Source organism: Nannobrachium achirus (assembly GCF_963921795.1).
Source record: "Nannobrachium achirus genome assembly, chromosome: 6".
Taxonomy (NCBI): domain Eukaryota; kingdom Metazoa; phylum Chordata; class Actinopteri; order Myctophiformes; family Myctophidae; genus Nannobrachium; species Nannobrachium achirus.
Window position 1 is genome coordinate 34,386,948 of NC_137815.1, and position 18,237 is coordinate 34,405,184.

The following is an 18,237-nucleotide window of genomic DNA, read 5'->3' on the forward strand; positions in this document are numbered from 1 at the left end:
ACTTCCGGTTGGCCGTTTGTCACTATACGCCAATAGATGTGTGCGTAGAAGACCTGGCTGGCCCCATGAAGTGAACGGGAGTGACGCAACTCTCCATTCTAGGGCTCTGCCCTAGCCTAGTACACTGACTCCTCCCATCAGTCTGGTTTATGAGGCTACTATGACCCCCCCCCCCCCTCTCCCCCTCTCTCTCTCTCTCTCTCTCTCTCTCTCTCTCTCTCTCTCTCTCTCTCTCTCTCTCTCTCTCTCTCTCTCTCTTCCCTGTCTTCTTTTCAGTCTGCATCATCATTTAGGGCGGTCCCTTCAACTTTCCACTTCCACAGACACTGACAGTGCAGTGAAAACTTCTTCTTGACTCAAAATAAAACCACACCGGAGCTGAGCCAGCAGACAAAAAAACACGTCCTGTTTACAAAACGAATTGGAAATAAAGGTGATGACATCACACACGTTAGCTACTTTAATGTGTTCTATGTAGTTCAAATGTTACGCAACACATTGTATTGCCTAATTACGATATCTAAACGATATAGACACGTTATTGTTAGGTAACATACTGGTACTGGGTTAGATAGCGCTATCTATTCTACACTAAACCCAGTGGGACGTCGTTAGTTGACGTGGAATCACACAGTTAGTTAGCTATACAAACTTAGATATTCATAGTGCTGTTATCGCAGTAGACAGCTTTGTAGCAGGGGCTTTATGCTTCAATATCAAATAAATTGTGAGAAAATACCCTATAATAGCTAGGCCATTTAGACTATATTGTGGAATATGTGTGTGGAATAAGCTTCCACTCGAAAGGCAGTCAATTATGATTTGAGTACAAAATGACCCCAATGTAAACAAGCCATTGTTGTGCTTTCTTGGGTTTAAATCTTATTCGTAGACCTTCACCATGTAACTGCACTGTCCTGTGCTTTCCCTATGCGAACAATATTCAATCAATCAATCAAAGGCTATACCTCAGTGTGACAGTGTCCACCTTTAAACCCTTTTAAAATGTTAATTTCACACAATGGCTTTTAACAAGATGAATGGACAGGTAGATTTTGCTTTCATTCCTAATTTTCTTTATTGTCCATTCTAACATAATTTGCATACATTTGGCTAGTTTGCACTTTGCAGTTTTTATGTTGTATGTGAAGCACTTTGTAAACTTGGTTTTGAAAAGTTCTATACAAATAAAGATTATAATATGATTTATACATCACCTTTAACATACTTCTTTGCTTTTTGTGCAGACATCACAGGTCAAGAAGTTATATCTACAAGTATCCCTTACCATACACACCCACCCACCACCCAGACTCGGCTAGTCCTCTGCAATGGCAAGCAGCAAAGAAGATGGTAAGTGAACATCCAAATATGACAGTTTGCAGCCTCCCATCACCCAACCCTTGTACACACGTCATTACCTACCAGTCCAGTACAGCTGAAATTCTTAGATTTCAGTGATTCAACTTGTATCTCTGACAGATGAACAGGCTTGCAAGTGACCCCCCAGTGACATCAATGCCAATCCTTCTTTAGAGACCAACAATCATCAGATTTTGCAAGATATACTTGCTGTGTGAACAGTTTCATCCTGGTGAGACTCTATTGCCATTACATCCTTTGTTGGGGTTTAAAGGAGCTCTACATGACACGGCAGTAGGCCTATGTGTACGTTTTCCTGAATAAAATTTTGTTTAATAAAAAGTCCCTAAGCTCTCAGTGCAGAGAAAGCACCGAACAAGCCAGTACATGTGGTGTACAGCTGCATAATCTATACTAGTGCAGAATATATCTTGAGTTTTCTTGACCCATATTTTAGCAACCCATACATGTATACCTTGAGGCTGTAGTCTCGCATTAGGTCACCCATTTTTAGTTACCATTGTTTTGCCCCTAAAAGCTCCTTAAATGGTGCCATGCTTTAGATTAGTTTGAGCAGGCACAGTTATGCTTAAAAGTATTTAGTAGTGTTATTATCACCACTGCAATCATTTGAAAACGTTAGTTTTGTAGATTTCTTTATTATTATTACAAAACATGCACAAACTTTAATTCTACTTAATTAAGCGGGCGGAATTGGGAACGGAGCATATTTTTGTGGCAGACAACGACTGTGAATGCTCCATTCCCATTGGAAAAAAAAAAATCAGAATCCATACTGTGAGAACTTAAAGCTCAAATTAAACGGCATCGTACGCTGCAGTACTGCTCTGCTCTCCCAGCCCCAGCTACAGTATGGAGGTCCTTTTTGGTTACTTTGTGAAGTCAGTGGATGCACATATCGATCAATCGATCGATAAGGATAGTGGAATGTGTGTGGGGTGCGGCCGTGGGGGATGCATGGGGGTCATATTTACTTGTTACATTTCCCATTGGTTAGCATTACTGTAGTCTGTTTGAAAGAGATATTTGGTGTGGCCTCTGCAAACAAAAATGCAGTTTTGCACTGAGGAATGAAAAAAAAAAGACTAGCCAGGCAGCCAGCAGTGTCCACAGTAGTTAGTCTCATTTTTAGGGTGTGCAGGCAGAAAGCCTGACCAGACATCGGAGACACAGATTCACAAGCAGAAGATCTAAGAATTGCTGTCTTGGTAAGAGCCTTGTTTTTTAGCATTATGGTTTAGGTCAAATAAGGGGGCAAAGTTGTTTCCCTCAATAAAAAGTAGTTCTCTGTTTTTCCTAACCGTGTTGTTGCTGCTTCACAGAGGTTACATCACCGGCTTGCTCATAAAAACTGGGTCAAATTCATTGGAATGTTGTAGAGAAGTTTCATTTCAAGGTCCATTATTTATTCGGCATTTGAGTCGTGGACCACCATTTGATGAGATTTAGACTCTTAGACTGAAATATGTTGTTGTCGTTGGATAAGATTTTGTCCACAATTCCATGCTGTATTGATGTGGTACAGTATCATAGGAGAGATCAGGAAAATGTTGATCAAAATAACAATTCTACTACAGTACATTCTGTAATTGTGTAGACTTCTTGTAAATTAAGTAATGCAGATGTTTAACAATATTTTAACTCTTGAGCGTGTAAAATGAAACCAAATGGACCCGCAAGGGTGATTAATTGATTAATTAATTAATTAATTGTACACTCTCAAGAGTTAAAGATCTATAAATAAGGGTTCATTTGGTTGCCAACTCTTCCATCTTTTAGCTGGGGACCACCTGGAACCCTCTCAAGGAACACTGGAGGTCCAGCATCTACTAACCTACTAATACTGTAGATCAGCTCTTACCGGTTTTAATTTGGCATTTTGTGTTTTCACCGGATGCTATTCTTCCACTGGGTAAAAACGTTATTCCATTATATCTACCCAAGACTGGGACAGTGTTTTATCAAGATATATGTGAAGAAAACCTTTTTGAGTGACCTACATTTGTGTATACTGTATTTAGGTCAGTTGGTTCTTAATTTTGGTGAAAACAGTAGCTAATTTTAGTTCAGTTGTTATTATCTCCGCCAGGCCGGGAGGTGGAGATTATGTTTTTGCTTATGCGTGAGTGCGTGCGTGTGTGTGCACGTGCGTAAGTTGCTAACTAATCTCGGAAATTGCTGGACCGATCATTGCAGAACATTTCATGCAGTCACTGTCAGTAGTCCAAAGAAGGCAATCGGCCTCATGATTGTGCTACATCAGGCTGCTTTACATTTTGGCATAATTTTGGATCATGGTTCAACTCCCTAAGGCCAATCCCATTTCCGCATAGATTTTCCACAATGTTGCATTCTTTATGATACGTTTTCCATGCTCAAGAAAATTCATCATATATGCAATATTCTTTTCCCTCAAATGTGTTCAACCTTCAGGCCACTAGATGGCAAAATGCACTCACTAGTCTGCACTCTTCTCATAGAGTCTACCTACAGTGTAAAGTCTTATGTAAATGAAAACTTATCTGAATACCATCCGAGATGTAGTGGAGTAGAAGTAAAAGTATTGGAAATTTGAAATACTCAAGTAACGCACAAATACCTCAAAATTGTACTTAAGTACAGTACTTAAAGGGGAAGACCACCCATTTTCAATATTGAACTATGTCATTAATATACCTTAGAGGAGTTGTGTGGAAATAGAAAAAAAGTTCCCCCTCTTCTGTGTTGCCTAGAACTGGAGGATTGATTTTGGGGTTTGTATTGTAAAGTACAACTTGATGACATCACACATTGTACTATAATACAAACCCCAAAATCAATCCTCCAGTTCTAGGCAACACAGAAGGGGGGGCCTTTTTTTTCTATTTCCACACAACTCCTCTAAGTTATATTAATGACATAGTTCAATATTGAAAATGGGTGGTCTTCCCCTTTAAGTAAATGTACTTAGTTACTTACTTTACACCACTGCTGAAGGCTGTCTCTAGGGGGCGTTCACACCAGGGTTATTTGGTCCGCTTAAAAGGGACCATGGTCCTCTTTCTCCTTTGGTCCGCTGGTGTGAACGTGCAAAGGGACCATGGTCCCTTTGTTTGGTCCGGACCATGGTCCTCTTGAAAAGGCAGGACTCGGTCCCCTTCCAAACGGACCATGGTCCGGTCCTCTGCTGGTGTGAACGGAGCCGGACTTTATAGAGGACCAAACTTATGTCTGATCAGCCTACTACATTCTGCATTGTGTGTTGTTCATTGAAAAACAATATGGAAAAAATAATAAACGACTACTCGTGAAGCAATTGTAACTTCGGCTACAAGAGACTACACTCATCAATCTTTGTTAACTGCAGTTGTGAAGCTGGATTAATAATTAGTTCTAAAAGCATGAATTTCTATTGATCATTATTGATATGACCCGACCGCTGATATGTCTTCATGACCTGCAGTAGGCTACACGTTAATAATTGTATCATCTCCTCTCCCTGTGAGCAAGCGCTGCGGTGTCTTGTTAGCTACATGGAAACTGCGAGGTTACATGGAAACTGGTGACCCATCGTGTGCGGTGACTCCAGGGGTCGCTCTCCGAACACGGTGATCATTGTTTGTTTTGACACAAATACAGTCACAAATAAAAGTAAGGTCACCATCTTGTGTATAACACAGGAGGAGGAGGCGGCGCGGCGGGCGCGCTGCGCGCTGAGCGCGCACAACCTCCATCCAAACGACAACACAAAATAAAGTCAAACTTGGCTTTTCTTTCGAGGCATTAGGATTTTCGCTCTCTTTTCGCTCTCTCGCTGTTCCCTGAGGACGGGCGTGCACGAGTCAAACTCTCCACGTTGTTGCTGGGACGGCAGTATGTCCATGTCATCGGGTGCGGTGCACAAAAATAACGGATTTAAAAGCTTACAACACTGTCCGAGTGTCTGATGCACGGCTGTTATGTTTCATGGCTAAATGAGGAGAGATGTGGGTTAGCATCCCGTTACATTAATATGTTCTTTTTAAGCATGCACCACCGCATATAAAGTTATGGCTCATACGCATATAGATTCAACATTTGGGATTATACATTATTTTATTGTTTTTATTTAGGTTATTTATTCATTTAGCTTCACATTTCCAACCTGATAAGGATAGGAAATATCATTACGGACCCGTTGCTTCACTTGCTTGTAAAGAAAGAAAGAGACAGACAGAGAGAGATTTGATGTGGAAACGGGGATGCTTATTGCGTTCTTGCGCTATTTATTGTTAAATGAATCAAGGAGAAGGCTTTATACAGGCTATGTTTTGAGAGAGAGAGAGAGAGATAGAGAGAGAAAGAGAGAGAGATTCCTCCACCCATCCATCGCTAATTACTGCCTGAAATGCGGGTTTCGCTTCTTTAAAAAAAAGAGATATAGGAAGCAGCTGTGATTAATAACACAAAATTAATTGGAATAGGCAGTGAAGTAATTTTCCATAGGAATAGCCTATTCTGTCAATAGATCAACAGCCGCCTGTATGACCACGTGTCAGTTGTTTACATATTTGGTTCTTTTAACAAAAGTCCCGTGTGAACGCTAACCGGACCAAATTCAAAATGCAACAATGTAAACATTTGGTCCCTGATCCGGACCTTTTAAGCGGACTTTGGGTGAGAACGTGCCCTTAAAGTAATCAACAGCCCCATACTCTGGCCCTCATGTTTTCCCACGAGTGGCTAAGCAAGACTGTGACTTACTGACTTTTATACTTTATAAAGATCTCATTCAAAGGTGAGCAGTGAGCACAGTCAAATTCTGAATAAAATCAAATGAACAATAGAGTTGCTTTTTATGCCTTTGGGATCACACCTTTTTTGGAAGCCAACATACACCATAAGTGTGAATAATAAATGGTAAATGGTGCATTTTTATCCAAAGAGATTTACATAGATTGTGCATTACATTCACAGAGGAAACCATGCAAGGCACCAACCTGCACGTCAGGGTTATAATAATAATAATAAATGTTATTTGTATTGCACTTTTCATTCAATGAATCTCAGAGTGCTACATACATTGCAAGGAGAACACATACTAAAAGAGTAAAAGATTATCAAAGTCAATAATATAACCTTAGCAGGTGCATTCAATAATCAATAATCAAAATCAATAATATAATGTTATATGAAGATAATATGCAGATTTTAAAGGACAGAAACAAAATACAAAGATAACTTCTAAAATACTGTCTAAAACTAATACTAAAAGGCAGTAGAGCGGCGGAGAAGCGGCGAACAGACAACGCCAGCGTCCTCTCACGTCCTCTCAGGCTCTCACCTGAGAGAAAAACAAAACTGAAGTCACTCCAGGCCAGAATGAACAGGGTTCAGAGTCTTGCTCAAGGACACTTCCACTCTAACTCTGGGGGAGCCTGGGATCGAACTGGGAATCTTGCGGTTCCTATGCGGCTGCTCTACCGGCTCTACCACTGCCGCCACTAATAATAGGGCCTGTAAGCATAGAAACCATTATAGAGGAAGTTGGACACAAACCTCTGGGTAACACAGTTAGTTGGCTTCTCTGGGTATCTGTTGTTACTATTTATAATACATAATGTCAGGCATAAAGGATTTCTCTTCCTGTGCGTGCGCTGTGTCTTGGGTGCCTGTTCATTCTCTCCAGAGAGTTTTCCATAAAGAGATTTAAAATTCAGTTCGAATTGCAGCTTGATATAGCACTAAGCTGTGTCGTTCACTCACTCTGCTTATTGATCCAGAGATTACAGTCTTACTATTTGGTTTCCCCGTTATTCATGTTATTTTTGTTACAAAAGAAAAGTGTTAAAATTGCTCGAGATTCCCAGAGTAATCCTGTTTGTTCAATATCTGGGGTCATCTCATCTCTCCAACTCTTTAGTAAACGAAAAATAAATCTTTCAGGTTCCAATTTGATTCAGTCAGGTGAGAGAAAGGATAATCAAGAGAAAAACATTGAAGTGGTTAAACAAGAAAATGATAAATGCGCTCTCTCTCTCCTGTGATCGAATGAAATTGGTGAAACACCTGAAAATGTATTAAGAAAGTCGGGAGACTGAACTCAACAACACACTATACTATAGCAATGACTACTATCAGAATATGGAGCATTAACTTTTTAACAAAAAGAAAAGTTTGTTTTAACAACTGTCCATTTGTAGGAATGTAGAAGATAGATGCTCCGTTGTAGATGCTGGATCATCTAGGGTTTCTGGTTTCTACTATCTATTATTAGATGAGTGGAAGTGGAACACATTGTTGCCCTGCTCGCACCTTTTGCTTCTCAGCTGTGGTGGAAAGTAACTAAGTATATTTACAATTTTGAGGTATTTTACTTTCTTCAGTATTAACAATTTTCATTACTTAAATATTGTACTTTTACTCCACTACAATTATATGAAAACGTTGTAGTTACTAGTTACTTTTTAGATTTTTATTACAAAACACACGTACATATATTTTGTCCTTTTGAAAATAGCAGATCTACAAGTAGATCGACTATTTTCTAAATATTGTTTTATACATTTTTTACTTAATTCTGCACAATGAGTACTTCTACTTTTGGTACTTCAAGTATATTTAGATGTTGATACTTTTTTTTTACTTTTACTCACGTATATTTTGAATACGGGACTTCTACTTTTAACCGAGTATATCTACATTACAGTATTGATACTTTTACTTAAGTAAAACATGTGAGTACTTCTTCCGTCACTGCTTCTCAGCTGTTGTGCTGTACACTACACTGCAGATTGTGTCCTTCCCTTCCCTTCCCTTCCCTTCCCTTCCCTTCCCTTCCCTTCCCTTCCCTTCCCTTCCGGTCTTGTCTGTTGTACTTTTGACCGCAAAAAAATTGTTTAAAAGCGATAGGCTTATAGGCTCCACTCTATGCTATGAGGGGTGCTGGGTTCTGCTGGGGAGACTGGACAAAAGGGGCATTTCTGCCTAATAAACCTCACGGACAGTAATTTGGGATCAATATGGGATCAATAGGAACATGAGCCTAGATGTTATTTAGGCCAGAGTTGTCCTTTAAGTGAAAAAATGTGAGCACTTTTTCCACCACTGGCTATGGGGAGGGAGGAAGCTCATCCCACCACCGCGGTTGCTGGGGCAACCGAGGAGGATGGGCACCCCCCCCCCTCCCTGAGAGAGGGAAGCCTTGGCCAGCATTTCATCAGGCCCCCAGTGGGGCTATGACTGACTGCTGCTGGCCTGATGCTGCCTGCCTGCCTGACTGGGAGGAGGAGGAGGAGGAGCTACAGCTCTGCAGAGGGGATTTCACAGGCCCAGCATGGGCTGCTCTGCCACCCTGAGTCTGCTCTGACTGAGCAAGGGAGAGCACTTTCATCACAGGAGCTGCTCCTCTCCTATCCTCTCTATCCCTCTGCCAGCTGTTTCTGCGGCCCTGACTCACTGCGTTCCAGTTGTGTAACTAACAGGAAGACAGGCGGGCAGGCGGCACCATGTCATCCCCCTGCGCGAGCAAGGGACAAGGGGGGAACCCCAAGCCCAAATCCCCCTTACGCAAGAGGGGCAGCCTGCAGAGCACCACCAGCCCTGGTGAGTGGAAGAATGTGTGCGTGTGTGTGTTTGGGGTGGTGTGGATGTGTATGTAGGTGGGGGTGGATCTCAAAGAAACATTAAGTTGTGGTGGGGTTCTGGAGTCAGACAGATGCACACACAGTGATGTTCAGGAATTCAAGCTCTTCTCACACACAAACAAACAGTGGAAAAGTGGAAAAAATGTGGAGATTTTGTTGTCTTACGAATGAACGTTGAACATCAGGAAATGGAATCGTTAATATTACTCAGTGATGTTCTGTACTATTAATTTCAGTTATTCGTAGTTAAAAAAATCACACCCGTGTGAACTGAGCGGTGGTCGTGGAGGCTGCACAACAGCACTACTGGGTGGGTGCAGCGGGGGTTGCAGTATATATATGGGTAATAATAAGGGTAATAATAATAATAATAAAAAAGATTAAAACAATATTAAAAAAAAATAAAAAAAAATATTAATAATAAAAATAATAATAATATCCCTGTGTGTGTGTGTGTCTGGCCTAGCCTGAACAACAGCGCCCCTCCCTTAACATGTGTGGTCAGAAAAGGTACTTCAGGCTACATACAGACACGCACACACACACACACACACACACACGCACGCATACACACACGGCCACGTATAGGAGACGGTGTAACCACCGCTCAAAAATATGTTCATGGTCATTTTTATACAAGTTCATGTTAAAAGTTATTTGTCTTCCATAAAAAATAACATATACGTTTATTAACCACTTAACACCTAGTGTCTCTATTCTGAGATGAATATTTGGGGAACATTGCTGATCTACAAAATACGGTTTGATCGATTGATTGAATACTTTATTAGCAGTTCTCATAGGAAAAGCACACAGGACAGTAAAGTTCAGATACAAGAAGGTCTATATACTTACAGTAAACGGTGAAGATATTTAATGTAGAGTGAGAAGAGAACAGGCTTAGTATAGAACTCTGGGGGACTAATATGACTGATTTGTAACATTAATGTCACATCACGTCTCACATCTCAGTTTCTGAGCCTATTGGTGTAGCAGCTCGGTAAAGGAAGCTTGTGTTTTTGCACAAACTAAAGGCACATGCTGCTGTGTGAGAGATTTCTGTGTGTTGTTGATCATAGCTTAGTCCCAGACTATCACATTATAGTCTGTTCCAAGAGTCAGTTCCATCACTGAAGACTGCTACTGCTACATTATATAGTATGCTACATTATATAGTAGCTTCTGCTGTTTGTTGTCAGCAGGCAGGGGATATTGGATTGAGAAGATGGCACTGTGGTGGACACAGCCATCAATGCGCCCCCAATAGCCTCGATTTATAAATACTTAGCTGCGTGGTGGGGTGTTGTGCATTGAGAATAGCAGATTCACAACATGTTGTAAGCTTATGTATACAGACAGTAGATTGCAGCCTACTATCAGTAGTGCGACACCCGCACACAACTAATTATAACTCAGGCTTCAGCCTGGCTTTTGGTTTATCAAGGCTCTGTCTTATGGCCTCTCCTCCTCGTGGACTGGGGTTGGACACCCCTTTATCTCATGCCATCAACTCCACAATGGCCTCTCCAACTGTTTGGTCAAGCCATGTTATCTTTGTGGAGGGGGCTGTATAAGCAACCACGTGTTTTTCCTTTTTTCGTTTTTCTTTCTTTTTTTCATTTTGTTTCCTGTGTTTCATCCTACCCTGCATTTCTCTGAAACCATTCTATCAATCACTTGTATCTGTTGGACGGACCCATAAAATCTCATTGTGTAAAGGTGGTTGCACACTGCTGCGTTTTTCGTTGCGAAATGCGTTTTTCAGGACAAGGAGAGAGAGGGAGATAGAGAGAGCAAGGGACTGAGTGGTGCGCGAAACGGGCGGCAGTGTGCAAACGTGACTGACACAACGTGAGGTTGATTTTTTTATTTGCGTGCTCCGAAATTCACTCCGATATTCGGCCCGAAAAACGCAGCAGTGTGCAACCACCTTAAGTCAAAGTTAGTTTCTATCACATTCTTAAATAATCACTGTTGCAAAATGCAAATGGTGTTGTATGAACATTGTTAGTGGAACAGGTGTGTGTGTTGACTTTCTGGCAGCCTTCCTGTTACTATTATGTGGTTTTCAGATGTCAGATATTTGAAAAATCGGTTTACTAAATACTCGCTGATACGCAGTTTACACACTTGGACAATAGTGGGAGGCAATGAACACACACACATACACGCACGCACAGAAACGCTGTACCACTCCATGCCAGTGTGCTCTAGGCCTCATCTGGCTCATCACTTGACTTAAATGGAAAAAATGGCAACAATTATGTCTTGAAACATTACCGTTAAAGTGTAAATTGTTTATGAATGCCAGTTCTTTATATGTTAAATTCAGATATATAACATACATATTGCAATTAGTGTGATTAGGAACATCTCTTCTGCCAATAGGAAATGTGTTTTTCCTTAGACTGATAGCATGCATCAACATTACGTCAATGCTTTTTGCATCATTGTTCAAGGCACCCACAGTTGCTTAGCCAAGCAGATAATCCACACGTCGGCAATGTGTTTTTTGGGATCTAATTTAATTTGTACATTGTTATACAACCTGATTTTCAGCTGAAAATGTATTATTTCTGGCGAGTAACACTAGTTAAAATTAGGCTTTAGTGTATTAGAGTAACGTGAATGTTGAACGTTTGAACCATAGAGGGTTTGGACTGCTGCATGAGCAGCACACAGGCAGTATAACACGCATACACACACACACACACACACACACACCGTATGATATGTGTACTAAAGCCAGCCTTCTCTGCAGCAGCGATAAATAACTTAGAGGTCCTCTCCTCTAGCGCAGTCATTTAAGAGCCCTCAATTAGCCGCTTGGCTGAGCCCTCTGCTCTCACAGGCCGTCACAGGAACCATATTTGGCCTTCCTTTCTTTGTGTGTTTTTTGAGCGGTGCTCCTGGAACAGGAGCTATAGTGCCAACATCTGGCTTTGTCCGGTCACAAACCAAGGGGAAAACCTGTTCAAAAATGTCCGGTCTTTAATAAACTGAAGCACGGCTACATCAGGCCTAGATACATCAGTACATCCTGGCACAAACGGCTCAAAGTTTGTTGTGTAAAATGTCTGTCCAGTCAAACACTGGGGGGAAAAACATGTTCAATAATGTCAGGGGCTCAAAGTTTGTTGTACGCCAGGGTCCCATTAGCCAAGCTTCGCAGGACGCGCTGTGAATGGCTAGCGGGACCTTTGATGAAATTAACTCCGCTCACTTCACACTAGTTGAGATTTATTTTTTCTCAGATATTCACAACAACAGCAAAAGTACTCTGTGTGCAGGGGGATTCACATTCACGTACACATGCTTTGGTCTTGACCCATTAAAACCGGGAAAGCATTTGTGTCATTGTAGATTTTGGCTCTGGAGGTCCCCTGGTCGACAGCCAAATGCGTATCATTTCTGGGGTCCTTGACGTGTTAAACGTTTCGGGCATCACTGATATAGAAATAAGAAAACTTTTGGATTTAGACAGATTTAGATTTTAGAAGACATTGTTGTAGAATGGGCATCAGGTCTTAATGGGTTTTAAGGGACTAACACAGTATAATAATTGCATGAAGTGCAATAGTTATCTCCATTCTGCATCACTGCTCCTGGATGACAGGCCTTCTGGCAGGAACATAGCTTTGCATGTAAGAATGAAAGAAATGTCACCTTTTGACATGAACATTTTTGTCAATGTGGTTGAAAGAGCTCTGTTGCACACAGCAGTGTTTGTTTACTCCCGTTAATTATGCTGCTGAAGCATTGATTATCCGGCCGGTTTTTCCCTCAGGAGTCCCTCTCTCCCGCCCACAGGCAGGCGGTTTTCCTCTACCAGGCCATTACTAGCTGCATCACAGAAAGCAGGCTATGTTATGTACTATAAATGACTGGGTTCAGGGCAGAAGCAGTGTGACGTAATTATATACAGTACAGTAACATATACAGTACAGTGTGTGCTGCTGATGGGGGAGGAGACAAGGGAACACCCTCTCCGGCGTTATTCCCTCTTGCATCCTGGTGCGATGTGACATGATGCTAACAGTGGGAGTAAAAGTACAAATATTACTTCATATGATGCATTTTGCATCATATGATGCTTTGTAGCATGCTGAAATACTAAAATATCTAAAAACACAGATTGAACACAAAAAAATAACTCAGGATTGTGTTGATGTCGTGTCCCAAACAACAATAAAATAAGATCTGGTTGTCCCAGAGGTGAAATGGTCCTTTAACAGAATCCCTTTTATGCCCATACATGGAGATCCCTGATGTCATCAATATTAAGCCCATATCTAACATCATATGGGAATGCCATATCTGTGTGGCTGGTTCAGACGGTGATCTCAAGGCAAGTACCATGATACAGTACATGGATCTCCATATATGGGTACCAAGGGTCTCCATATATGGGTAACTGGTCAGATATACATCACTGGCCAGATGACCAAGAATTGACACAACCTCATCCTTTAGGGCGAGGTCGCATGTCGCCCTGAGGTGTCTTACTAGAATAATAGGTCCTCACTAATGTTCATAATAAAACAGCAAACATTTTTTCTCCTTGGTCCAAGTCTCTTAGGAGAGCTGTGGGAAGTTCAGAAACCCATCATCTTGTGGCATCATCGTTTGACCGATTTTTTTAAACTATTTTTGAAAAAATATTTTGATTTTTATTATCGTAAGAACAATGGCACTGGATGACACTGCAACCTTTCAGAAATAGAAAGCCTGCATTTTCTATTAGCTTGGATTCCCCATCGATGATGGGTTTCGGACCTGCCCACAGCCCTCCTCTGAGACAGAGTAGAAATAAATTATGCTAATTTTATCATGAACATTAGTGAGCACCAATTATATGAATATAAAAGTGAAGTCGTCCTTTAAAGGAGTAGTTCACCCCCAAATTGACTTTTTTTCTATTGATTACTCACGCCATGGAGACTTGAGTTCAATAATATTTTTGGGTTTTTGTCGCATTCCTTGTGATTACAATAAATGTACCTCCATTGATTCCGGATGGGGACCCGAATGCATTTGGGTCCCCATCCGGAATGAATGGGGGTAAATTTACTATAATAATTTTTTTGTCTTAGGAATGTGACAAATACAAACAATGCAAGTACTTTTTCCACCACTGCTGGTTATAGCATAAAAAAATCATGTTATCATGATGTCAGGCATCATAACAGCTGCAGTGCTGCTGCTGAACAGTGGGAACACAGCTGTCAGCAGGAAGGAAGCATAGGGTACACTGTACTCTAGCTCTCCATTAACAGCTTGTTTGTCATACCGTGGACTTTGAACCCGCTGATGACTGGAATGAGCCCCTCTCTCCCCTATCTGTCTTCCCCTGTGGACCTCAATCATTTTTTTTTACTTAAGTAAAAGTATCAATACCAGAAGGTATTGGTAATGCAAAGGTCCCATTTCACAAGTTTTATAATGTATAATAATCCTTTAAAAATAGTCGATCTACAATCTCACTTTTGCGACTCGTTGTGAGCATGTATATCAGCAATTTTCAAATTGAGAAAGTATATTTATATATATATACAGTATAGGTCTGAAGTGGTTTTGTAATAATAATCCAAAAGTAACTAGTAACTAAAGATTTCGAATCCCTAACCCTAACCCAAACCCTAACCCTAACCCTAACCTCAGTAGGAATGGCAGTGGGTAGGAATGGCACTTTTAGGAATGGAGAACTGACCCCAATTTGAAGTACTCCAGAAAAGTAAAAAGTACAGTACTTGAGTAAATGCACTTTGCTACTTTCCACCACTGACCTCAGTGTGATGCAGCTATGTGTGGGTGTAACCGCATGCAGTTATCCACTCCCGACTGGCAATCTGTCATCAGTTCATTCATACCTACTGTAACAGTGCTGCTCTTTGAAGTTTGGAGAGAGACAGCTGGACTGAACGCTTACTCACTGCTGGGATACTGCGAATATAGTAGGGTAGGTTGATTGATTGATTGATTTGATTGAGTACTTTATTTGTCAGAAATGAAAACAGCAGCATGTGGTCCAGTAAGACATTAAGGCTAAAAAGGATAACACAAAAACAAGTCTTGGGGACTTGTTTCCAGTGGGGTCCTACGTGTGTTAAATTAACCAACATAGCATAATAAATTAACACAATAATGCATGTCATCAACAAATACAAACGCATACAAATGTACGAAGGAGATGGGGAAATTGCATTTACCTCCCCTTGTGGTCTCCCTATAGGTATTTTTTAATGGCAATTTTGAAAGAAACCAGTGTTGGGTATGACACAGCCTGTTACTTTCTGAAACCAGCCTGAATGTCAGAACCTTGTTAACTTAATGTAAGTTACTTTCTGTACATTTCTGAAGGGGTTGCTAGGGCAACAACATTAGTAATTTAAACTATTTACTGTCAAATATGTTTGCTCTAGTAGTTGTTCGTCTTCATAGTATGCATGCAGTACATCATAATAATTCAGACCTTCCCCACTGTCACCACTAGAGGGAGTCTCTAGTCTGGGATGACAGTGAGCCTTAGTTTATAATGCATGTCTCCTCAACTATTCTGCTGTCAAGACAACATGCTCAGTCTGCACTTGGACAGAACATTCCAGGGCTTTCTTCTACTTCTTCTAAGAATAGCCCAGGGTCTGTCAATGTGACAGAAAAACTGTGTGTGTCTGGCTGCTCTGGAAAAGGGATTTTTGGGAGAACCAGAAACCAAGTCTATGGCTATTACATTGAGGCATGTTGAGCTGGTTTTTTAACCAGTTAGCCAACAGTCCACATACACACACACACACACACACACACACACACACACACACACACACACACACACACACACACACACACACACACACACACACACACACACACACACACACACACACACTGTAACTACCATAGGTCAACCTCACAAGGCCCTACCCTGCTCACATATGTGTCTTCATGTCTTCATGTGGATGTTTATGATGGCTTGTATTTCATCTAAAAAGAGGGTGCAGCAAAGCATACTGATAGCCGTGGCGGTAATGAGTCAATCAATTTCTTCATTTAATCACATTCATTTGACTACTGGTAAATGTGTGTCAGCTGGTGTTTTAGCCCTGTGAGCATAGTGTGACTTTATTACAGGCAAACAGAATATGGCCCCTTCGCAGGATTGTGTTGATCGTGTCCCAAACAACAATATAATAAGATAGGGTTGTCCCAGAGGTGAAATGGGCCTTTAAGGCCTGCTTCCTGTTGTCGTCATGTTTGTTCACTTTCTTTATTTCCTGTTTTGAACACCTGCTTAGTTGGTACGCCATATGCATATACTGTAAGTGTGCGTACATAAACACAAATCCACCCTGACGCACACGCACGCACACACACACACACACACACTCATATCATAGGAGGGAGTGTGATTTTCTAAGTCTATTGTAAATCGATCTGGATTAAGAGTGTCTTCTAAATGCCTAAAATGTAAATTGTAAATGGGATATCACACGTTGCTGCACATCATCCGCTCCCTGGGTATGAACTGCACATTTCTAGGGAGGCAAATCAGACATCCAATCTCTAGTCTGTACACAATGTGAGCTTGTAGATCATTTATTTGTAGTGTTTTATAGTGAGTATAAATCAGGCTTCACTGTCACCATGACATGTAGGACTTTGCCAATGCTTGTGGCGGTTGAGTTACTTGAATTGTTATAGTGCTTTCGTTTTGTGTGATGGTGGGTGACGACAAGCAACTTTGACCCTTTGAAATTGTGCACGTTTTTCTGCGTATGCAGTGCACGTGTGTGTCTGTACCAACGGCCTTAAAGGAGTGTAAATCCCTACTCTTCTTTAAAACCGCCCTGAAAGAACACTTGCTGGAGGCTGCAACTGTAAAAAGTCAAAGACAAAGCCCACCCCCCCTGTTGACTGTTTTATGATTATTATTTTTTGCATAGTATTGTTGTATATCTGTCTTATTTAATGTCTCAATGAAATGAGTACAAAGGAACTCAATGTAAACAAGCCTTAGTGCTTTCTTGGGTTTAAATCCTATTGGTATACAGTACCTTTTTATCTGAACTGTACTGTATTATGCTTTTCCTATGCAAACTGCTAATAAAGTTCGCATGGGAGTAAAACAAACAAAACAGTACTCATGCCTGCCCGACTGCCTGCCTCTGTAAAAGTTTAGGGGACAGTGAGACATGGCCGAAGCCAGAGGATGACTGTTCCCCCCCGCAGGGAGATGCCTTTTCATTTTGCCACCTCCCTTTCTGATCCTCTGTTTCAGGGAAGGGATACTTAACCTCTAGTAACAGAGCGGTCAAGCAATGTTAAGTACAGTACTGTATGCTAAATGTTGTCAGTGTCAAGTAGCACAGTGTGATCCTCTTTGCTATATTGAGAGACTGTGAAAGTAGCAGTGATAAATGGAGTGTTTGTTGTTGACTGCTGCAGTGACTGGAAACAGATCTGGATTATCAGAAGATGTGGTGGAGGGTGGTTACAGTTTGTTATCAGTGGTTTACTGTACGGTACGCACATGTGTTATATTTGTGGGCAGTGTTGATTTTGTAGACTAAAACTATGACAACATTTGTTGTAGGGGTGGGCAATATAATCGATATGGCAATACATCGCGATAGTTTATTTGCCAATACTGTATCGATACTTCAGGCAGTAGTATACTGCCTGAAGTAGCGATACTTTGAGGAAAATAAAGTATGTTCCCATGCATAGGAACCAAAGGTAGAAGTCCGGTCCTGACACTCCGCTGCCTCTAGATGTCGCTGTACTATAGTTCTATGTACTACTATATACTTCCCCTTCCCAGGTTCAGTGAGTGAGGTCTCTCGAGAAAATGGCTGCAAACGACGAAAACAACATTAGAGCAGCGCCTTCAGCTTTTAAAGCTGATATATTGCAATAGTATCGTATCGCAAATATTCACAATATATCGTGATACTATTGCATCGTGACCCAAGTATCGTGATATGTATTGCATCGCGAGATTCTCGCCAATATCCACCCCTAATTTGTTGGTTGACTACCTTTTTTCACTGACGAAAACTAAATAAAAACTAATCTATGATTACTAAAACTAAGATTAAATATACTGACAATTTTGTCAACAAATAAAAAAACTAGTGGTCGTGGAGAAGAGATCTAGTAGAACTAAAAGACAAGTTGGTTGTGCTCGGGTGTTGCGCTCTGAAATTAGCCGATCTACAAGACGAGAGCTTGTATATAGGCTATTTTCACGATG

General features: G+C 41.0%; 1 protein-coding gene across 2 annotated transcripts in view; it reads left to right on the top strand.

Moving 5' to 3' along the window:
* Nucleotides 1-362: 362 nt before the first annotated feature.
* Nucleotides 363-18,237, top strand: part of ampd2a (adenosine monophosphate deaminase 2a) — a 60,119-nt gene continuing 42,244 nt past the window's right edge. The window contains exons 1-2 of one of the 2 annotated variants that reach the window (XM_080729069.1): nt 363-433; nt 1,248-1,353. In XM_080729069.1, coding sequence (XP_080585195.1) covers nt 1,332-1,353 — 22 coding nt within the window. In that variant the 5' untranslated portion in view covers nt 363-433; nt 1,248-1,331. Of the gene's footprint in view, nt 434-1,247; nt 1,354-8,804; nt 8,947-18,237 lie in introns of those variants that run through there. The other variant, XM_080729068.1, reaches the window with a different exon arrangement.